Source organism: Barbus barbus (genome assembly GCF_936440315.1).
Source record: "Barbus barbus genome assembly, chromosome: 23".
NCBI classification, from domain to species: Eukaryota; Metazoa; Chordata; class Actinopteri; order Cypriniformes; family Cyprinidae; genus Barbus; species Barbus barbus.
Window position 1 is genome coordinate 5,308,387 of NC_136751.1, and position 24,712 is coordinate 5,333,098.

A 24,712-nucleotide genomic window follows, 5' to 3' on the forward strand; every position below is an offset into this window, starting at 1 on the left:
GCTTACAATGATTTCAGTCATTAGGGAGTTATCATGATCTTCACTTTAGAATACTGATCCAAAAAATCCAAAAATTGGTAATACTTGAGTCATTACTAGTGGGTTATCATGACCTTTACTTTAGAATGAATTAAACATTATGTATTAGTCATATTAATTATGAACCTGTAAACAGTAGTTCTTAGTAGTTATTAGGGAGGTATGAAAAAATAATAGTTTCCGATTAGCTAATAATCCCCCTCCCCCACCCACTTGTGCCCCCTCAAAAATAATGAGTGCATTATGCCCCTGGGAGTAATGATGCTGAAAATTCAGATTTGCATGACAGGGCAAAAAAAAAAAACAATAAAACATTTTAAAACATTTTGAAATATAAAATAGATTAAATATGAAATATTAAATTGTATTAATATTTCAAAATATTACAGTTTTTGTTGCATTTTTATTGCATGACAGGGCAAAAAAAAACAATAAAACATTTTAAAACATTTTGAAATATAAAATAGATTAAATATGAAATATTAAATTGTATTAATATTTCACAATATTACAGTTTTTGTTGCATTTTTAATCAAATAAACCCAGCCTCAAAATGTATATAAGACTATGTCAAGGCTGTTTTGCAGAATCTCACATTACATTTAATGTAAAAGAAATGTGTCAATGTACATAGTAAATATGTGGGTAATAGATCTTTACATATGTTCAATTGTAAAATATCTGTATATTGTAAAATATGTATGCATGCATTAGAAAGTATAAGTAATAACACGGAGTGCAGAAAAATAACAGACATGGTTGGGTGTTTCTGTATAAACTGAGGCCTGACATCATCACAAACACCTAGATAACAAAAGGTTTACGTCTAAAGAAAACTCTCATTTTAACTGAAAAATGCAACTTTATGAAGTTAAGTATGTGAAAGTAATGATTCAGAGGCAGACTGAAGATCATGGGTGGTGGTGTAAGTGTTTCCTGAGACATGCCGTGTGTGGAAAAGAGGAAGACGCCCTACCTGGATCTCGTCAGACGTCAGGCCGCCTTTCATGTCGCTGCTCTTTTTCTTGGGTGGCGGAGGGGCCGGCTTATGAGCAGGGGGGAGGTCAGTCCTGTTGGAAGAAAATAAAACAGACTGACACCCGGTACCCTGAGAGAGCTTTCATGCAGCCGTGGCTTAAGCCTTGTGTGAGCACACGTAATGAGGAGTCGAGCCCACGTCTGCCTCTCCTGCCTGCCGGGGGTTTGATAGGCATCTCCTTACACTGCCTTTGTTGTAGCCAGTGCCATTTCAGCCGTGCCCTTTCAATGGCTCTCACAAGCCACAGAGAGAGAGATAATGAAACCAGATTGTAATGGGCAAAATGGAGAGGAAAGAATGGGAGCACTAGGACAAGGGAGGTTTGAATTATAGCCCACCAATGTTCCGATCAATCCCTTAAAGTGTCAGACAGACAGCAAACAGAGCACACGTGTCTGATCCACGATGTGAGACGCAGTAGGGCAGAGTTGCACCAGTCATTCGTTACTTCAATTCAGAGTCACCATCAAACTGGGAGACAATGGGGAACGCTGTAAAAATGTCATACCATGCCTCATGAATTTTATTATAGTTTGCAGACGTAGTATAAATTGAGACTTTAAGTTCACACTTAGTCACAAATAACTAGGATCGGGATAACTTGGCTTGTAAATAACTATGTATTAATTTGGTTGTACCATAATCTAGTGCTGTTCAATTTCAAACTTTGTGGAATCAACTCTGAAATCCTCAGTTGTTTTATATTTATTGGTTCGTTCGTTCCTTTATTTATTTATTTATTTATGGAGGAATATGTTCACCTAATCATCTGTGACTACATGATATGAAGGATTACATCGTTTTAAAGGTCCGTAGTAGTATTGATTATTATCAGCTTCTATTCCTTGCTGAAACAAACAAACAAACAGCTAAAACCAGTCTATGATGGTTTAAACAGGTCAACCTGGTCTTTCAACCTGGCCAAGCTGGTGGTCAGCTGGTTGGTCAGCTGATTTCCCAGCCTGACCAGCTAAAGAAGTGGTCAAAACCCCTCTAAAACCAGCCTGCAAACCAGCTAAGTAGGCTTGAATACAAGCTAAACCCAGCCAACCAGCAGACAGCATGAAGAAAAAGCCTGATGGAAAAACAGCTGAAACTACTGTTCCCTTTCAGGAACTCGAACGCTTTGGGAACGCCTTCAGCGAGACCATGCTCTGAAATATGTGTGTAATCAAACCAATGAATGGGCGCGATGTCATGGATGGCGTTCCCAAAGTGGTCGACGCAGCGTCTCATTCCCTCGGGGGAACTAGGGTTACATATGTAACCATGAGACGTTTTCCATCAAGGGTTTTTCTTCATGTCGTCTGCTCAAAATGGTCTGTCATAGCTACATAACAAGCCATTTTACTCTTTAAGCTAAATCATGGAGCTTATAAGACTAATTTATTTTTTATATTTTACTTTAGACATCTAGAACACATCTGTATATGTGCATCATTGTCTGTGCTGTTTGTTTTAGAAAAACTTGTAACGCAATACAAGTAACAGAGTTACATAATCAGATTACTTTTTCTCATGTAACTAGTAAAATAATGCATTACTTTTTAATTTTGAAAAAAACATTCTGAGTAACTTTTTCAAATAAGTAATGACAGTTTTTTTTTACAGCTCTCCTGTTCCCATTTGAGAGACATCGGGAGTAAGTGCCGCGGCGTTGTGTGCGCTGTGTAAATATGACGCTTACTGTACTGTAGTTCTAGTAAGGCATTTATTCATCTCACTAGCACAAAAAGAGATCCAGCATTCCTCAAAATGAATAAAAAAAAGTGAAATGCAAACCTGCAACAATTAAATATGCTAAAACAAATATCCTTTATGTATTTAATCCCACTTTATTAACCAATGGCTTTGCTGCTGACCTCAGATGATCCAATTCAACCAAGCAAAAAATGTTTTAATAAACATCACATTTGTGTTTACCCTATTTAATTACTGAATTTTCCAAAAAAATAGAACATTTTTATATTAAAAATAAACAAACAACCCCAGCCCAGTTGAGACAAATAAATAAATAAATAACACACAATTACTAACACAATGAGATACTTTTTTTAGGGAGTAACGCCATATTGTACGGAAGCGTATTGCATTCACTTGAGGACAAAAAAATCTACTCTGTTTTTCTGAATTAACGAGTTAATTATCTCAGAATTATGAGATAATTTTTCATGAAAAAAGTTTTTTCTCTGTTTTTCTGAATTAATGACTTTATCTCAGAATTACGAGATAATTTTTCATGAAAAAAGATTTTTCTCTGTTTTTCTGAATTAATGACTTAATTATCTCAGAATTACGAGATAATTAAGTCATTAATTCAGAAAAACAGAGCAAAAACTTTTTTTAATGAAAAATGATCTCGTAATTCTGAGATAATTAAGTCATTAATTCAGAAAAAACAGAGCAAAAACTTTTTTTTCATTAAAAATGATCTCGTAATTCTGAGATAATTAACTCGTTAATTCAGAAAAACAGAGCAAAAACTTTTTTTTCATGAAAAATTATCTCGTAATTCTGAGATAATTAACTCGTTAATTCAGAAAAACAGAGCAAAAACTTTTTTTAATGAAAAATTATCTCGTAATTCTGAGATAATTAACTCGTTAATTCAGAAAAACAGAGTAGATTTTTTTTCCTCAAGTGAATGCAATACGCTTCCGTAATATTGTAATGCATTACTTTTAAAAGTAACTTCCCCAAACACTGCGAGTAACCAAAAGGTGAATTTATTATTAGCTCTATTGAACTGAAAAAAAGCCATTAAAGAGGACTTGATTTGATGATTCCAACCCTTAGAATCGATTCTCAGACCTATCATTAATACAAAACCTAACTAGTATGTTGTAGGCTTGCTGCAAACCAAGCAGGTCTGTAAAACCATGTCCATTCACATTAACATGAAGAGTCCAGTCGTTTCAGCAGTCCAATTAATATTATTTTGCATACAGCAGGTCAACTCACGAGGGCTGCCATCTTTAAAATCACATGGCCAGCCAAATACAACTAGCTTTATGTTGGAGACTATTATGGAACAATTTTGCTAAAAAGTATTTTTTTAATAATCCTTTGTAATAATCTCTTATCATTTTGTCCATCCATAGGTCCACACAACCAAAATGGTCAAGCTTCATTGAGCTATATAAAGACATCAACATAAGAGTGAGCAAATTATGATATATTGGACAGTTAAATGGGTCCTTTTGGTAACATTAGATAACTTAATTAGTTTACATGAAAAATAATGGTCACAGTTAATATTAGGTGGCCTTAACTACTATCTACTTACGTCAAAAAAATAAGCTCAATATACTTATTGTGGTCATATTGTATTGCACATCACTTCTGCTGCTATTCAGGTGGGATACAGGTAAGTTTAAGGGTGGGTTAAGGTGTAAGGGATGGGTCAACAGTGTAATTATAAATGTATTTACAGAAATTAATTACAGATGTAATTACATATAGGTATTTTAAAAATATATAAGTACAATATAAAAACATATATGTACACAATAAGTGCATTGTACCAAATTATTAATTTAAATGTAAGTACATCGTAGTTAAGCCCACCTAATATAAAGTGGGACCAAAATAATTCTAAAGAATTTTTGCATGAATTATGAAAATCAAAAGTTATAATATTAATATTAACCTAAGCTAGTTAATGCATTAACTAACGATAAATAATGAGTCTGGTAACACATACAATTAGGGAACACTACTCACTATTAACTAGTTGCTTAATAGTATGCATAGTATTGGCATACTGGCTGATTATTAGTACTTATAAAGCACATGTTAATGCCTTATTCTGCATGACCATATCCTATCCCTTAACACTACTCAATACTTAAACATAGCTACTACAACAACTACTATCAATATGCAGCAAATTAGGATTATATTGAGGAAAAACACTATAGTGAATAAGTGTTTCCTAATCTTAAGTGTTACCTTTACATTTGTGCAATGCACAAATATTTAGTAGCACGTTTAGCTAAACTCTAACGTCTGCATTGCAGTGGTTACACTGCAGAAAGCTTTCAATCAACTGCTGTCTAACCCAACCCATGACCTCACACATAACACTTCAGCACACCTGGGCCTCGGCACACACCTGATGTGGTTCTGGAGAGTTCCATGCAAACACCCGATATTCAATTTTACTTCAAATAAGTCACCAGTCACTGAGTTTAGCAAAAACTGTAGAACGACATCTGGTGAGTCATAAACTCTCCAATTTTCTGCACTGTAATTTCATTCATAAAGCCTGAAAATTCAAATAAAAGCCAGTTCCCAGAGGAGAACTCAGACAAAACTCAAGAGCAGATGTCAAACTGCCACACACACGTACACACAAGCTTGCGCACGCAAGGACACATGCTCCCACACAAGATGTTACAAGAATGTGGGTGCACACAAAAACGCACATCTGCGCGCACGCATACATACACAGACGCTGCTCTAATAAGTTTTTGGGTGTCGTTATTTGCATCGCTTGAAGGAGACCCAAATAATTCTCTGTGACAGGTGAGCTGCCATCTAATTTCCAGAAAGAGGAAAGCTCTTTCCTCAAACATGTTAGCAGTCAGACATCATCCTGCTCATTCTGACAAGATGTCTGTGCTGATAGATAATGAAGCACAGTCTCTCTCTGTGTGTGTGTGTGTGTGTGTGTGTGTGTGAGTCAAAAATAGAGGAAAGGTAAGATAGGCTGTATAACACTTCTACATTTTACATTTCACTAAAACATGTACATTTCTAGAGACAAACACACCGCCTCATGTCGCTGTTGAGTTGCATGACCTTTCCACGAGGCCAAATGGCCTCTGTAAAGTCAGGGCTGCTTTGTGCATGAGTGCCTCTCTCCATTTCCTCTTTTATAGACATCACTTCCACTTCACATCACCTTATATCACACCAGAACAGAGGCATGGCACTGGCACACGGCAAGATAAAACTCTCACTGCAGATAAACACACATTCATAGTCAAAATAAAACAAATACATTAAAAAAAAAATAATAATAATAATTAGCATTGAGAAAAATCAAGCATATTTTTTGAACCATTAAGAATTTTTCAATTATGCACATTATTATGCAAATTTCTAAATACACATTCTCATTATTGTAATGTATGGAAGACTGTTTCTGCCACGGAATTAAAACAAACTAACTAACTAACATAAAGAAATAAATGTCAACATTTCATCTCACAATTTGAACTGAATTGTGATGAATTATGTTTTTTGTTTCTCAGAATTGCAAGATCTAAACTCAGAATGTTGAGGGGGGGGGGGGGGGGGCAGAATTAAAAGAATGTTGTGCTTTTTCCTCAATATTTGCATTTCACAATTCCAAATTGTATATTTTATTATTTTATTTTATTTATTATTATTTCTGAGTATATATCTCCCAGAAAGGTATAACCTCTTTGTTTGGGAGGAATGAAAATTAATTGTAAAATCATTTTTAAAAAGTCATTTTATTGATTGATTGCCAGAAATGGGCTTCCATAGTAATACAATGCATCCAAAGAAGTGTTGTTGTTTTTTTTTTGTTTTTGTTTTTTTTTGGTGGGGGGTTAATAGGTTTCACTATTCTTAAACATGTTACATTATGATTATGTGAATGTGAAGGGACTGAGTGCTTCATTGTCATTACAATAATAGCTTTATGAGCCTAAAACATGCCTACATTTTCTTTAAACTTTGCACTTTTTTTTCTTTTGAAGTTTTGCTGAAAAAGGCTTGACACATGTTCTTGACAGGTTTCTTTACATTCACCCAGACAGAATCGCACACACATGGTGTTGAAAGCCTAATGGTCCAGTCTGTGGGCTGCCAATACGAAGGTTGCATGTTTCACTACCAAAATTATCTGAGTCAGTAACTAAAGAGTTTCTGTGCTCACTGTGGCCTCAAGCAAAGCACTCAACCCAGAGTCACTTTAAAGGACTGTGCCTCAAATGAGTGCACAGTAATTTGCTTAAAAGGGGTCATACAATAATTTGAAGTATTATTTAATATTTCTTTTCTAAGGTTCACTCATATGTCAAGATTTCTTGCATCCAACAGAGTCATAATTTAGTTGATCCGTGACCATTTCCCACCTTCTCTTCAACCCATACTGTTAAATGGATGGCTTTTTGTTGCTGTGCCTTTAAAATGTCCTTGTAAATAGAGTGCTCCAGGTATCCAGTCGTATTTTTGTAGGCCTGAAAATTAGTTAGCAGTTTAGTACTTCCAATTTCATCATCATGAACTCAATAGTTTTGTTGTTGTTGTTGTTTTTGAATGGGTTTTTGGTTAAATACCTGAAAGGAGGTCTGTGGTCAACACAATCTCAATATGTTTTCACTTTTTTATTTTATTGTATTTATTTATTTATTACTCATGTGCAAAGCTGTAGGTGCTACATACAGCCAGCTTTCCCAAATGTTACTCTTATTGTTAGTTTGGTGTTTAGGAACAGTATCCACTTCCTCTTAAATATCTCACTGATTAGATGAGCTATGTTTCTGAACACTAAATAGGCAGCACTAATGTGTAAATGTGTGTAGCCATGCTCTGCTACATCGATCCACAAAGCTATGGAATGAGTTGCTCAGTTTGGAGAAAATGTTTTGAATTTTACATTAAAAGATAAAAAAAATAGCTGATTGACTCAAATGTGAATGGCTTGTAAGCAGAAATGGCCCATATTTCAAATCACATTATTCCATGGGGGTCATGGCAACTTTCATTGCGATGGATGGCGATGCTATCCTGAATGCTGTCTCCAGGTATTGCTTCCTTGTTACAGACACACTCATCCATAAATAAAAGATGAAAATTAAAAAGAGCTCTAAAAAGATAAATAGTTGAAGAAATGGAACACGTACGTACGCACTTTTCACACAGAAAACAATTACACAGGATAATGATGATGCATTATAATTAACATAAAAGCCGCCAAGAGTCCATAATTCTACCAAATCACAAATCTGCATATGCATGCAACTGACTGAAGTTGTTCTAAGCTGCTCTAAATATGAGTATTTTAACTGCCAGTCTAAACACTTCTTAAAGGCTGTGATAAATGAATCCGTGAATAGTGCAGAGCTTCTAGAATGTGCAGTTTCTTTTACTACCACGCTGTGAGGTACTATCATCTTGTGCACCTCTCGTTCACTGTCTGCTGTTAAATAAATGAATATGCAAAGTTTCAGAGTTAAGTATAATTGTGTGTAATTAGTTGCAAGAAAACAATCTTCTCTTATTGTTTGGTCTATTTCACTAAATGTCTAGTGCAGAATCAACTCATTTTCTGCTGTAACGTCACTACAGCACAGCAAAAAATGACCTCATATGTGTCCAGCCTGCTTCTATTTAAATATAAGACAGACACACAGTGCAATTAGAGCAGACTGGGTCTTCTTGACCCATGTCCTCAGAAGCTGTTCCCAACTGGCCACAGCTGGAGACAGATGTACTGCTGCGATGCAGCATCCAATCAGCAGCTACCTGCAGCCCTAAGACTGACATGTTCCTCTTTCCAGAAGCTGTCAGCATCTGGATTCACCAATGCTAAAATGCAATTTGAACACTGTTAAACAACAGGGATGCTCTGAAAACTGGCTTTGGGTAAATTAATAAATGTTAACGTAAATGTATCAAATTCTAAAATAATTATGCTATTCTATAAAAAAAGTTAGTAGTTAATTGCTGCTATTCAAACAAAAATCACAATCACTTTTACCTAGTTTTTTTTTCTTTTCTTTTTTTCTGTTCAAGTTTTCAAGCACCTGTTCAAGTTTAATGATGTAAGACTGAAATAGCCTATTAATTAGTTGAAAAAAAAAGTTAACTACTTTTTCCAAAAAAAAGGAGCATGATTGTACATTAAATTATTACTAGCTTTAATGTAACTTCCCCAAAATGTGCCTGATAATTCTTAAGGGAATAGTTCACGCCAAAAAAAGTATTTATTTTCTGTTTGTTTGTTTGTTTTCATGAAACACGAAGACACAAATGTGTAGATTATTTTTCCATTCATTTTTTAATGGGTGGGGTGACCAAATTGAATGACAAGGTGTTACATGAATAATGATAAATAATGTCAGTCTGTTTCTCACAAAAAAGGCTTTGGAAGCCTTGAGATGCATACCCTTGTGAGTCATCTGGACCACTTTTATGGTACTTTTATTGTGCTTTTTAGTCATTTCTGAGCCATTTTGAGTCATTTCACAGTCCCAGTTCTTATTTACTTTCATTATTTTGAAAGGAATAACCAGAATATTCCTCAAACATTCTCCTTTTGTGTTCCACAGTTCCACTGTCTAGGTAGGTAGCTCACTAGGTTTTGGAACAGCTAGAAAGTATGTTTATGTGTGTGATGAGCCTTGACAGACAGCGTCACTTCCAGATGCACAATTATCTTTCTTCAAAAACAAAATAATGAAAGCCAGCTAAATAATTCAGAAACTTCCTCCTTTCCAGCTTCTCTTTTCAGAAAAAAAAGATCACTCCCTCTTTGATCCCATTTTGAATTCAATGCGCTTGCTCTTTAGAGAAAATTGATGTAATTATTGATCCAATTAGACTTATGAGGTACCACAGTGGTTTACCTTTTTTCCTTATTGGGTATCAAGCAGAGACACAGAATAGTGCTTTAAATCAAATGTGTATCAGGTATGAATCACAGCGCTGATCAATTGATTTGGCTACTAAAATCAACACCAGGAAAGAAAGATCCCCAGACACAGCAAGTGCATGGAAAATAACTCACATTTCTGTCCAATGAAATCCGGTGCATATCAACTGCACTGGTTTAAATGACACACCATACTCTAACAATCTTATATATGATGAATGAAGACAATGACACTCAACACTTCTTTAAAAAAATGTAATTAAGCACAAAAGTGTAAAGAACACTGTAAAGATTAGTTGGTTTGCCATCACCTAAAAGAAAAATCATTACAGGCTTTATGACACTTCGAAGTAATTAAGCCACACAAACAAACAAACACACACACACACACACACTGCACACTTCACACCAGGATAAAGGGCTAAACAAGCCAAATTATGCCTTTTATCAGCATTTCTAATGAAAAAAAAAAATATATATATTAAATAAATAAAACATAAAAACCCCATGCCAGGCAGACTTTTTCACTTTATTTAATTATTATTGACCTTGCTTATTTACATGTATTTATCAAGCTTCAGCATTGCAATCAAATTCCTGAACTTGAAAAATGAATTCAAGGAAGCAGAATTAAAAATGAAAATGAAACTGAAAGTAGTTAATAGAAAGTAGTAATATAATATTTCCAGATATTGAACACTTGTATGATATCCATACATATTTCAAATGCCACATAGAGTATGTAAGCAATAGCTATCATTTGCACACAATATTTACATCCAAATGCAACTGGAGGTAAGACATCTGCACTGAAATTTGGAAAGACAGAAAAGATTGGCATCGTGAAAGAATTGTGGCGAATCAGAAATCGCCACAATTGTTTCACGATGCCAGTCTTTCATCTGGGACAGCCGAAAATCATGCAGTGTGTCTCGGACTTTAGAGTGTGATAGCTTTTTTTAACAATTCAATAATAATTTTTACCAAATAGCTTTTTTTTTTTTTTACCAATTCAGTAAACAAGAACGTAAGGTTAAGTAACTCCAATTTTAGACCCAATATGACCAGTTACTCTGCCAATGAAAATTTTCCAAACAAAGCCACAGCAGAACCAATGTGTGTCTCTGAGAAATATTCTTTTTGAATAAAAAGGTTAAGTGGGTTATTCAATGACTCAATTATAACGTAATATGCTCCCTTCCTGACTGAATCTGTTTTGAACAAATCTGTTGAACGAATAATGATTCAATGAATTTTTCATACTTTTTCTAGCAAGTTCTTGGACGTTAACAACTACAAATCCTTATACTGTGTCTAATGCAAATGTGAATCCAGTCTTCCTTTACTTAGGATTTAAAGTATTCTAACATGAACAGGCCTACATGTTAACTGGTGCATCCAAATACTTGAACCCGCATGAACGGTGATGTAGCCACTGTTGGCAGGAAACAAAAGAGTTCAGGTTTTCATGAGGATGTCTGGCCACCTTCACGACCTGCCCTTCTCCTTGGTCTGTCGGCCACGAAAGGCTCAGGGCAGCTTAAGAGGGGAGATTTGACAGGGATAGAGAGAAAAACATAGCTAATCCCTGCTCTGAAAAGAGTAATCTATGAGAAAGAGTTAGGAAGAAGGGGAAGAGACAGAAAAAAAGGAAAATTACTTTCTGGAATCCTTTGACAAAGGAAGTGAGGCTATCAGTGGAGAGATGCCGTCTAAATCCGTAGAGAAGAAGAGAAGGTTTAAATATGATGTCTTTTTTTTTTACAATCAGAGCTCCAACTTGGTCTGTCACTGAATCCAAGTATATCATGTGTTTCTTTATGACTTCAGGTCCAGATCTCCATGGGCATGATGTGAAGTGAGGCCAGTCTCTGGCACCTTCATTGATCTCTGTTGATCACAATCTTATTTGGTCATTTAAATGCTAATGACACTTCTAATTGTACACCAGGGGGAACGCAATCTGATATGGAGGAGCCAATGATTTGCTGGTCTTTGTCTCAGATAGGATACTCTCTGAGTGTCTCTTTCATCAGACCAGACCCAGACTACATTAGCTACACTGTAGAAAAAAATCTGCGATTTCACAGCATGCGTCTGTAATATTTCACAGTAAATTACATTATTATCACTTTACAGGCTTTTACTGTGATTTTCAGCATTCGGGAATTTTACTGTGAAAATAATGTCGGCGGAGCAGTTACAGGAAACTACTCTAAAAATGAATTCTCTCAACTTTAGCTTTTCTTAGTGCTAACAGCAATCTTTTTCCCTTATTAACGTTAACTGGGCTTCTTCATAATTTTCTCCCATGCTGTGTGTGTGATACAGAGCATCCTTTGTCTGCTTCATGAACTGAAAAATGAAATGCATATATATATGTATATATATCTGATGCATGTAATTTAAAAGTATTAACCAAATAGTTGTAGGCTCTGTTGTCACGTTGTTTGCGGTTAGCTTGCACATATAGGTTTGAGAGCGCCATTTTTTGAACCATAAACAGACGTTGGTTGTAGTCTTATTGACAAGTCTTATTGTACTCTTATTCTGTTGATATATTATTTTGCAGCCTTGTGCTACAGCTACAGCCACTGATGGTTAAGGGACTGTGATGCTACCAAGAACCCCTAGCTTGCTTGATTGTTCAAGATAATGTTGTCCTTCTCATTTTTAATGTATTTTCAAATGTCATCCACAAATTTGTTGTGAGCAGTTTCATGTGGGAACTATTTTCTTTCTACAGATCTTTCTCAGAATAAGGTTTGTGGATTATCTTGGTCATGATTTCTGGATAAAGGCATTGCTGTAGAATGAGAATGGTTCTGACTAAGATACTAGTGATGTATTCATTTCATTTAAAGGATCCAAATGTAAACAAAAAGGTTGCCTCACTGCCTGAAGTCAACATAAACGATTTAAACCTGCTATCACTTCTGAACTGAATCATTTGGTCTTGAAATGTTTTTAAAAAGGCTTATATTTGCAACTGTCTTGGTTTTAAAACAAAAAAATAATAATCTATTATGAAAATGACAGATTTGTAATATCAAAACTGCTAAGTGATTAGTTATGTTAAGTATTAGTTATGTGTTATTTTAATGTATCACTTTAATAATGAATATACTGGTTTGTAGTGCAAACAGTTTTACCATTTACTTGTTATTATTCTTGTTATTTCCCTACAACGGCTAATGAACCGGATGACCAGTAGAATGAAACATTTGATAGCAGGTTTATAATCAATGGTGTTTAACTCATCATTTATCTCATTTAGAATATGCTTCATTATTTATACAACATAACGTTATATTATTGCTCATAGGCTATCTGCACAAAGTGCCCTGAAAGCATGAACGTGTCTGCGCAGCTCTGAATTAACTCCTTTTGTGGACAGAAACACAGCAAGTTGGCAACTGAACTCTAAAAATTCACAGCGTTTCATTATAATACTGTTCTCATTATAATGTTATTTATATGACACTCATAGTTATTAATAGTCTGCATTGTTGTTTGTACTGATCACGCTGCGCACTAAAGAGATAATCACCGTAGTACTACATTGAAGCGCTTCACTGCTGCAAAACTCAACCAAATGCAACTTATACGAGATAAATAATATATATATACGATATATATATAAACCGGCTGAAATCACTCGTACCCTACCTGATCGGAAAAATCCAGTCTTTCACTCTGCCTGTGTGTCAGTTTGAGTCTTGTTAAAGATTTAAATTCCTGCTGCCAAGATACTCCTCTGCCGGACACGGATTATGGAAAGTGAAATTTAAATCTATAGGGGTGTTTGGATTTATTCACGCACGTTAACATATTTATTTAAAGCTTCTTTCTTTTCAGATTCTTATTTACAGCATTATCTTAATAGGCTGTATATTAACATATTGGGAGAAAAACGGTAGTTCTATGTGAAATCAAGACATTTGAGCACCCCCATATAACCAAAATGGCATGATTATAACACCTCTGCAAATATTCGACTGTGAGATTGGGATTCAAATCAGGCTCCTCCTATCAAAGCATCGAATCGTCGACTATTCCAGGTCACCCCTAAACAGTAGGTAACAGTATCTGCTTCTGTTCCAGGTGACACAGTGAAGACGAGGGCATGGATGCTGACATTGGACGGTCAATTTGAAGTATGCTGAAGATGCATCTTACACTCTGGAATTTACCAAAGGTAATTTCTACATAAAATTGTACTTGAGGGCTTGTTTTTTTACTTGGTGGGTTGAACAAGGAATGTTTGGATGTGTTGGGATTTTGCGAGCCGTGCAGGACCACAGCAGCCAAGTGGTGACAACCCCCTTTTCCCCCTCAAACATGCTGTGCTGGAGACCAGAGAGGAAACTGTTTTTAAAAGGATGCTCCATCCTCTGCAAACAGTACATATAAAGTGATGTACACAGTTGTGTGAAAAAGCTCTGACTGGATAAATCACACACCTCTACTTTGTTGCAGGACTGTTCTTGACTGTGTGTTTGTGATGGAAATGTTTTTGTTATTGCTGTTAATGCTGTTATTTAAATGGTTAGGGTTAATATCACCTTGTTCTGTAACTTTTTGGTCTGTACTGCAACAGCAGTGACCCACTGAATGTGGTGACTGGGAACTGACACCTGTTTCATCCAACCTTAAAGAAACTAACAGCTTTCCTCTCTTCCTTTTTGTTTGTAGGTACTTCTTGGGCATCAATTCAGAGACGGCAGAGAGGACATATCAACCAGCAAGTCTGTACACTGATCAGGAAACTCATTGACTTTGAATGGATGTCAATCTAGTGTGTAAGCAATGTTCTAACGCCAAAATGGACAAACTCAACTCTGGCTTTGTGTTAAGCCAGTCATGCAGTAAGACGATCACTGAATATGTTCTATAGTGTGTCCTGGTTCATTGGAGAGATACATAACCATCTGAATCTCTTTGCTGGAAAGTTTAGACAGAATTTATTAAACTGCTAAATAAGAGTACAATTGATTTTTTTTGTTGTTGTTTATTTGAATTGAACATATCTTTCCAGTGTTATAGGTTATTGAATGGGTTAACAGATAAAATGTAAAAATTACAGAATTTTATAATAAATTAAAAGTAAATTTTAAATTAAAAGTTTTTTATTAACAATACGTTTTATAGTAAATTAAAAACACAATACTGGCTACTGAGTTGCATTACTATTACAGTTTACACTATAATTCTACAGCAGAATACTGCTAAATTGCAGTAATCCGATGGCATTAACTGTGACTTCACAGCTAAATACAGTAATTCTACAGGAGCATACTGCTAAATCACAGTATGGAACAACTACTGTGAAGTCACAGTATACAGCTGCCATTTCACAATTATTTACTGTAAAAATAACAGTAACTTACTGAAAGTAATGTAACTAATTTACAGTAATTTACTGTGATTTTACATACAGTAATTTACTGTGAAAGTAATGCAACTAGTAGCCTGTAATTTACTGTGAATTTACGGTCAAATATTTTACAGTGTATCTATTTGTCTGTGTGTCTTTCTATTAGTCTGTCTATCTATTTATCTGTCCATCTGTCTATCTGTCTCTCTCTCTGTCTCTCTATCTGTTCATCCATCTATCTATCTGAACCCCTGTCCATCTATATGTCTATCTATCTGTCAGTCCATCCATCCATCCATGTATCTGTCTGTCCATTTGTCTATTTATCCATCTATCCATCCATCTGTCCATGTATCTGTCTGTTTATCTGTTCATCCGTGTATTTCTATCTGTTTGTCCGTCCATGCATGTATCAGTCAGTCTATCCGTCCATATGTCTGTTTATCTATCTGTACATCTGTCTTTCTATCCATCCATCTGTCTATATATCTATCTGTCCAACCATGTATCTGTCTGTCTATCTGTCCATGCATCCATCTGTCTGTCCAACCGTCTGTCTGTCTATCTATCTGTCCATCAGTATATCTGTCTATCTATCCATCCATCTGTCTATGTATGTGTCTAACTGTTTGTCTGTGTATATGTCTCTGTCCGTCTGTCTATCTGTGTGTTTATCTATCTGTCTGTCCATGTATATGTCTGTTAATCTGTTTGTCCGTGTATATGTCTGTTTCAACCATCCATGTACAGTTAAGTCCATATATATCTGACACAATTTTCATAATTTTGGCTCTGTATGCCACCAGAACATAATTAAAATTGAAGTGCAGACGTTAAGCTTTAAATCAAGCACTTGCACAAAAATATAGCATAAAATACTTAGAAATTGCAACCATTTTTATACACATTTTCCCTCCTTTGTGATGCTTTGCCAGGCCTTTACTGCAGCTGACTTCAGGTGTGTGTTTGTGGGTCTTTCTGCCTTTAGTTTTGTCTTCAGCAAGTGAAATGCATGCTCAATCGAATTGAGATCAGGAGATTGGCTTGGCCATTTCAGAATATTCCACTTTTTTACCTTCAAAAACTCCTGGGTTGCTTTTGCTGTATGTTTTGGGTCATCGTCCATTTGTACTATGAAGTGCCTCCCAATCAACTTTGCTCCATTTGACTGAATATGGGCAGAGAGCATATCCCTATACACTTCAGAATTCATCCAGCTGCTTCTGGCCTCTGTCACGCCATCAATAAACACCTGTAACCCAGTGCCACTGGAAGCCATGCATGCTCATGCCATCACACTGCTCCACCATGTTGCATCACACTGCTGCACCTCAAGCCCATAGTAATTATATAACTGTTACTTGAATATGTTTTGGTCAACAGCTAAAATAATAAACATTCTGCCTGTGTCCAAATATACTGCATATGGACCTAATTGTATGTGTCTGGCTATTTGTCTTTTTATCTGTCTGTCCAACTATCTGTCTATATGTATGTCTATCTGCCTGTTTATCTATATGTCCGTCTGTCCGTCCATCCATGTATATGTCTTTCTATTTGTCTGTTTATCTGTCTATCTGTCCCTCCATGCATCTGTCTGTCTATCTATTTAACCTTTTGCTTACCTGTCTGTCTATCTGCCCATCCATCTATGGGACTGTCTATCTGTCTGTCTGTCCGTCCATCCATGTATCTCTCGGATGGATGGATGAATGGATGGATGGATGGATGGATGGATAGATAGATATATCCATATTGTTGTCTTTGCCTTATAATCAACCCTGTCATTGCCACAAGTAACATGCTTTCTGCTAGTGCACGGAAGTTAAATTATTGCAGCACAGCCTTTAATATCACTTCAGCTCTGGTTGTCAGAAGTCAATACCAGCCCACTTATGGGCCAAACTGCTCTCAAAAATCAAATAGTACCACATTATTATCGTACACAGGAACACATTTGGAATGAAGGAAATAGACTGCATCGATTATATACCTCTGTGTCAACATAAAATGAATTATTATCACAAACTCATCCCTAAGGATAGAAATGACGCTTTATTGCATTGTGCTTTTATCTGTTTTCACAGACTGCCCATCCATTGAGAATTGAATCACAGTGATTGACTCCTTGAACTGCCAGCAGCGTTCTTCATGATCAGCGACCAACTGTTATGTGTCATTTAGGCCTCCGTGAGAACTGAGAATTATGGGAATCGACTATTTCTGACACACATCATATTAAAGCCATCAAGAGGCACTGAGTTCACATACTCTAGATGTCCCTGTTACCAGACTCTTTGTTGTGACTCTTTGTCCATTGTGACATTAAACACTGCATAAACATCACAAACAATGACACAGTCCTCTCCAAAGAAAAAAAAATTAAATAAATAAATAATTTCCATACATTTCAAATGATCATGAAAATTAAGGAATATTATTATATTATATTATTAATCTATTTAGTGTATACAGCTTTCTCTATATTGTCCCCAAACTGTTTTACCCGGGTGTGCCTCACACGTCCTGAAAAGTGAAGCTGCATGCTCTTTGATCGCCCCCTGTTGGCTGGCTGTAGTGCAGGACATAAACCCTGCCCTCTCCATGAAACCGAATGGGACTTGTGTGAAAAAAATTAAATAAATAATAATTACACTTCCAATACAATTTTCCGAAATATGGTTTTGGTCATCTAACGTAGTTGTTATCATGCTGATATATGTTCAATTGTTCAGTTTTGTGATAAGTTTAATTTTAGCTAGTAATTTGATGCTATAAAAACAGGGTGTGTCATTATGGTAATTGGGTCTGCGGGAGTTTGGGCAGCAGTTTGATTCTGCGGCTCCACCTCACGACACTACTGCGCAGACTCTGGCTCCAAACGAATCTCTACTGCGCAGACTCTGGCTCCAAACGAATCTCTACTGCGCAGACTCTGGCTCCAATTGACATCATTGTCTCAAGAAGGCAACGGCTATACTGAGATCAGTAGGAAGTGGAGACACAACGTCCATCTTTTTTTACAGTCTATGTTTTTACCCTCCATTACACCAAAATTCCAAAATCTACGTCAGCAATGTTTGAAAACTAATTTGAGGAAGTTCATTTTTTAATATCGCATGTAGTCAAAATGGTTCCTAATAGAATTACAAACATAGACAAGCACAGATACGACACCTCTACTATCACTGAAACACCAACAACAAGCAGCAGTAGATGCGGACCACTGTTCACCAGGGACTCATATTCTGGACATGCAGACAGAAACATGCTTTCAGGCAACACAGGGAGAGAAAAGAGACCAACGGAGGTTAAGGAGTTTTAGCATATTGAGCAGAGTTTGCAGTGTGAGTCAGTGTAAAATAGTTTTAGTTTTATAAGTAAAGCTAGATGAGAATCCTCTTGAGGAATGATTGTTAAACAAATAACTTTTCATCAAAAGAGGGGCATGATGAAAGCGCACACTTCAAAAAGCTCAACTTTGTAGCTTGCGCACATCATTTAGGCCTTTCTTCATCTCTGGCTGCTGCAAAGTCATCTAAAAACTGTACTGCGTTTGTGGTCTGGTCAAAACTATTAAAACTTTGTCTGGGCAGTACAAGGAGTTCATGCAAACAATTTATTTTTTTATTTCTTTATTCAAATTCAAATTGATTGATTGATTGATTCACAACTTTATTTCTCACAAATTTGCGGTTACATATAATAATAATAATAATAATAATCTATTATTAATAATAATCTCCTATTTTTTTTTTTTTTTCCTATTAATGCTCAAATGCTGCTCACACAGAGCTCAAAACAGACAGGACTGGAGGCCATCATGCCACACAGAGACTCTATGAGGGGAAATTCAGAAAGGGGGTTGACTAGGAGGCCATGGCCTTTACTTTCCTGGTGGGGGATTCGGATTTCTCTGGGGCCTCAGTCCCAGGGGCGTCTGGCTTTGTCACACAGCTATCAGCCACAGCGATGCTGGGATCCAGGGAGAGAGAGAAAGAGTGGTTACTGAAGCAAAGCAGCAGAGAAAGACAGCAAGCGAGAAAGGAGAGCCTCATTTGTTCCTAATTTATTCCTGTGAGATGAAATCAGCGTGCTTTATTTGTCTCTTTAGGCCTGTCGATTGATTGCGAGAGAGAACGTGGGCAGATGCCAGGTCTTTAGCAGGCTACTCCATCTTAGGTGCCATTTCACAGGGTTGACTGAAGCGTATTGACTCTTGACACAGATAAAAGGTGCGACTGGATGGGTGTTAGAGCTATAGCCGAACGCCTCACTTTGACACTTATTGCAGCTGCACGGGGTGATTTACATTTACCGACAAACACAAGTGCTCCATTTATTGCTGGGTGGTAAATTTAGAATTCTTGTGGGAAAACAACAGCACTACGTTAAATTATGATGATTTGAAAACCCCCTTATTTTTTCCTTCATAAATAATGACAATCATGACAAACAAAATATATTACATTTAGGAAGGAAAAAAAAGACATCCTGAGTAAATCACAGTGGGACAGAAAGAGAAAGCAAACAAACAGCTAAGAGGCCTGCAGTACACACTGATTAAAAAAAATAGATCTGTAAATAAAACAATGATTATTGAAGTATACAAGTATTGCAGCCCTACTAGGCCATTCATTATTTTTTACTTTTTTTTTCTTGAGTTAACAAAAGTAGTTTTCTCTACATAAAAAAGCACTTTTTTTCATTACACAAATTACGAGAAATCTTACGCCTTGAAAGTGAGGCCGGTGTTTCATTCACGCCAGCTCGGCAATAAAGCTGCATACCTAACAGCTTCTTTCTCAAGTGCCAAAAGAGCTTTAGTTTAGTCAAGATCACAAGAAAATTAAGTTGTGATCATGAGAAAACAAGAAAGAAAAAAATAATACATGGGCTACAAGAAAATACTATTTCAGTCCTTTTCCTTTCAAATTTCTTGCTAATGAATAATTAAGTAAATATGTTACTTGCTGTTTCTTCGACCATAACTGCAACATTTATTAGTAATTTCTAAGTAATTTCTCATTTTAGTACATTTGCTATTAAATCAAATCTTTGAATATCACAAATTATTAAATCGTAAATGTGTATGCCGGTTTATTAAAATATTGTTTAATAATAATGATACAGACCACCGTTCCAACTGATGCTTAGACCTGCTTCCAGACTCAAATATCAAGCTTTCAAATCATAAAACGAAATGGCATGGATTTTGTGAGAGTCTCTCAAATGAGCATCATAATTTCATCTCTGAGGTAATTAAGAACTCAGGTGGATCCTGTGCCAGATTTCATGCACCCCCACACTGGTTTGCCAGGGCGATATTCCCATGAAGGACAGAAGCCAACACTCTCCATTGAGGGATTATTTACCCTCTCAGAAGGACAGAGTACCACTAACTTTATATATCACAAGTTAAATGGGTTAAACGGCAATATGCTGATTTACTGATCCAAGTGACTCAGTGTGGGTTGAAAGTGATATTAATACCTACGTTTCAGTGTTTTTGAATTGAAGTTGCTAATAGGACCCGTTCGTGAAGCAGGCAGAGTCCACATCTACCCATGGCAGAGAAAGAAAGCCATATGCACATTCATCTCCCAGCGTTTATATTTTATATGAGGGCAGTGGCCACACTGAATTTTGGCCTGCTCACTGAGCACTCTGGGAAGAACCTTAGAGGGAATAGTTAGCTGGAAACCGGTTGCAAGTCCTGTACAACATGTTTCAGCAGTCTCGGCTTCACAAATTAGAGAAATATTGTTAGGACTGAGTTACCCAGGACCACATCAGGTCAGAAGTCAGTGTTACATGATGCACATATTGCTGATCAACTATCACTCACTATCTGCTGTCATAACGTGGATATCTTACATACTGTAAGAATGTGAAATATTGCAAATTTACCTATAAAAGACAAAAGTGATGCATCTGATAAACTTATTTACCACAAACATAGTAAATCTGATGATTGGTAATTTTAAGATTATCTTAAACAACTGCATAAAATTATTGAGCCATATATCTTGATTTTTTTTTCCTTGTCACACCCCCCCCCCCCCACACACACACACACACACGCACACACACTTTTTTTTTTTTTTACATAAACCTCACTTTTAATTCATACAACAAGAAAAAAATCATATTATCTTATTTAATTTAGCATTTTAAACAAAGAGTATCTCATTTTAGGATTTTAAACTTTTTTTAAGTGCTATTTAAATTAATATAATATATACTAGCAATGGTTTGAAAATTAAAAACATCTTAATGATGGATTTGTTTCTTAAAAATACATAGCTTTTCACTTCAAAAGAGGCTAATTGATGGTCTGGAGTCATATGGATTACTTGTGGATTATTGTGATGTTTTTATCAGATGTTTGGACTCACGGCACCCATTCACTGCAGAGGATCCATTGGTGAGCAAGTGATGTAATGATACATTTCTATAAATCTGCTGAAATGAAGAAACAAACTCATCTATATACTTTCAGCAGATTGGTTAATTCATTAATTCATTTATTTGTTTATTTATTTGAATTAATTATTATTATTTTATTTTTTTTGCGATCTATTGCTTTAATAACCGCTGTCAGGAAATGCTGAAATGTCAATGACCCTGCTTATAGCTCTTGCCTTTTTGTGTAATAGTATGCAAATATTTTTAATATACTTGCTTGGAAAGATTTAAAGGGAACAATGATCGAAATGATAGTAAATGACCAATCTAATTTTATATTTGACTATATTTTTTGTTATTATTCAGATTATGGTCACATCAGTGCAGTGCAGAAAAAGAGGAAGTAAAAGTGGCTGTTGAAGAGGGCCAAGATGTCATGGGAATATGTTTTTGTGAAGTTTTCATGCATGTTACTAACATGTTCCCCCTATTTTTTATTAGCCAATGGAACATTTCCCCTTTAAAACATCTCCACTCTCACTGAATTTCATAAAGTTATACTCCACACAAATCAATGTACTTTCAGTATGTAGTACTTATCTTTGTAACTTATCTTTATTTGATGTAATAGTTTAATAATTGCATTAATCTTTTCAATAATTTAATTATTAATATTTAATTTCAATAGTCCACTTTAGACTTCTAACTATAAGTAACTCTGCAACTACATGTCAACTAAATTTCATTGGAGTAATAAATATTAATAAAAGCAATATTATGGTCTTTCAAGTTTTAATGTTATTTTACTGCACAATGATTTTTTGAGTACTTGTTCAGTTGCGATTGTAATTTGGGAAACAGTCTGTAATTCTCTGATAATTTGTACAATTGTCTCTACGATTTATTTATAATGCCTCTAGACAACATGGGCCAGAATGGTACAGCTTATCATTATTCATTCCTAACAAATAGCCTTCTCAACTATAGATACTCCCAATCACCGTAGATCACCAGGGCCAAAGTTTCGGTCTTTTCTGAGATCCCATGTAGCCCTGAGTTTTGTGAAGTGTGCGCTTCAAACCTTTGACTGTCAAGTGTTCTGTTTATTTGCCATGCTTTGGGATTTGACAGGCTCTGCTGCTAATCTGATGTGCCTCCTGCAATCAGCCCTGATTGAAACACCTGTCTCTCAAACAGAGAAATGGACAAATCAGGTCTACCTAGCAATCAGGAAACCTCTTTAACAAATAGGTATCATGCTCTTAAGCAATCAAGTGCATCCACTAACAGCAAAATGAGAGATGTATTCATAAATGCTTCTTTTCTGGATATTTTAAGTGCGATGACCCCCAAGTATTGAAGGTTGTTCTTTTATTAAGGTACCTAGAAGCCCAGCATTATGATGGGATGATGCAGAGAAATACTTTCAGAAACAGCCACTGAAGTCTTAAATGTTCACTCCAGTTGGAGTTTCTGAAGTGTAATTCTTCTTAATGACAACGACAGGCTCTGTATTGCCATTTCAATCACCTCTTTCTCCAACCTTCAATAGCAGGCAGCATTAATGAAAACTCATCTTTATGGTTTTTTTCTAACACTTTTACTTTATTATTTATTTAGTTAGTTTTAGTTAGTTAGTCAACCAGGATTGCAGCTATATGATATATGTGGATATAGATCATAACCACAATATATACCTTTCTAAATGTTATTTTACAGTGAAATATTACTATTACTAGTATGCTCTATTCTTTTTCTGTTCTGTTTTTTTTTTTTTTTTTATATATAATTTAAAAAAATCTTCCCACATGTACTGCGTTAAGCTAACTGAGATTTGTTATAGCATTTGCATATCATTGCTCTTTTGTTGATTTTGATTTCTTCCATTGTCTTCATTTGTAAGTCGCTTTGGATAAAAGCATCTGCTGTTGTCCTTATTTTTATTATATAACTATATTTGTATTCAATCACAAAAATATGGCAAAATTGTGTAGGCTTATAAACATGCACAACAAACCCGCACATCTTTAAAATTGCAATCATAATTTTTTACTTTATTTTGATTTGATTGATTGATTGATTGATTGATTGATTGATTGATTGATTGATTGATTGATTGATTGTTATTTAATTACAAAAGTAGCAAGGTTTGCTTAAATTGTTTGGAGCAAGAGATTTGTTTGCATCTTGCTTTATGATTTCAATGAAATCTCATAAACAAGATGAAACTTCTGTTCAGCGCTTCCGCTGTGTTACTGTAGATTGATCCCTGCTGTAAGCAATTTCATAAAGTGGTGGGGACAAAGTTGGCCATGGCAAAAAGTGCCTACAATCATTGTCACCTGTGAGTGAAGTACTTACAGATCGTTGTCTGTTTCTGTACGGGGCTTCTGTCCTCTCCTGTACACCATACATATTGTGGCCACCACTCCTATAATCAGACCGGACACCACCACAACTCCCAAGATGCCAAATATACCGCCAGGAGGTCCCTGTGGCATCGGCTTTTCTGCAGGAGAAGAGAAAGAAAGAGCATTATGAATTGTGCCTGATTTATCCCACCACCATTAAAGGAACACTCCACGTTTTTTGAAAATAGGCTCATTTTACAACTCCCCTAGAGTTAAACAGAGTTTTTTTTTTTTGAGGCGCTGTGTAATATCATTGCACCTGCTGCACCCATGGTACGGCAGCAAAGTTCCTTGATTATTACGCCGGAATGAGAGTATAATTCTTAGTGATATCGGTCTAGAACATCGCAACTTTTCATTTGAATTTTCATTGTCTTAGTACATGATGTAACTACAGAAGAGTCAAGCTTTAAAGGTTCCATAGAATGAAAATCCTAAGGTTGTAAATGGACATGTAAAATCGTTTCTGGAGATTTTTTGCCCTTACCTAAGCCATATACTTTCTATGTAGATATCAGAGAACGATTTAAAATACTGTATCAATGCATTCTATGGCACCTTTAAATAGGAAAATTATCGAAACTCTTCGGTCATTTTTATGGAGATGCTAATGGTCTAATCCGATTCAATGATCTATGCTAAGCTAAGATAAAAGTGCTGGATTCAAAAACGGTAAAACTCAACCGTTTAACTCTGTTCTTTTAAACAATCAACGATTCTGAATCACAAATATAAGAGTTTGCAGGCTGACACAGCACCAGCTGACCACAGATAATCAAAACAGCATGTGTTTACACTCCAACTTC

General features: G+C 35.8%; 1 protein-coding gene across 1 annotated transcript in view; it reads right to left on the reverse strand.

Moving 5' to 3' along the window:
* Positions 1–24,712, reverse strand: part of LOC306842974 (nectin 1b) — a 230,716-nt gene that overhangs the window by 47,758 nt on the left and 158,246 nt on the right. The window contains exons 6-7 of the mRNA XM_079374212.1: positions 23,857–24,004; positions 1,016–1,109 (exon numbers count right to left, since the gene is read on the reverse strand). Of these exons, the coding sequence (XP_079230338.1) occupies positions 1,016–1,109; positions 23,857–24,004 (242 nt within the window). The remainder of the gene's footprint in view (positions 1–1,015; positions 1,110–23,856; positions 24,005–24,712) is intronic.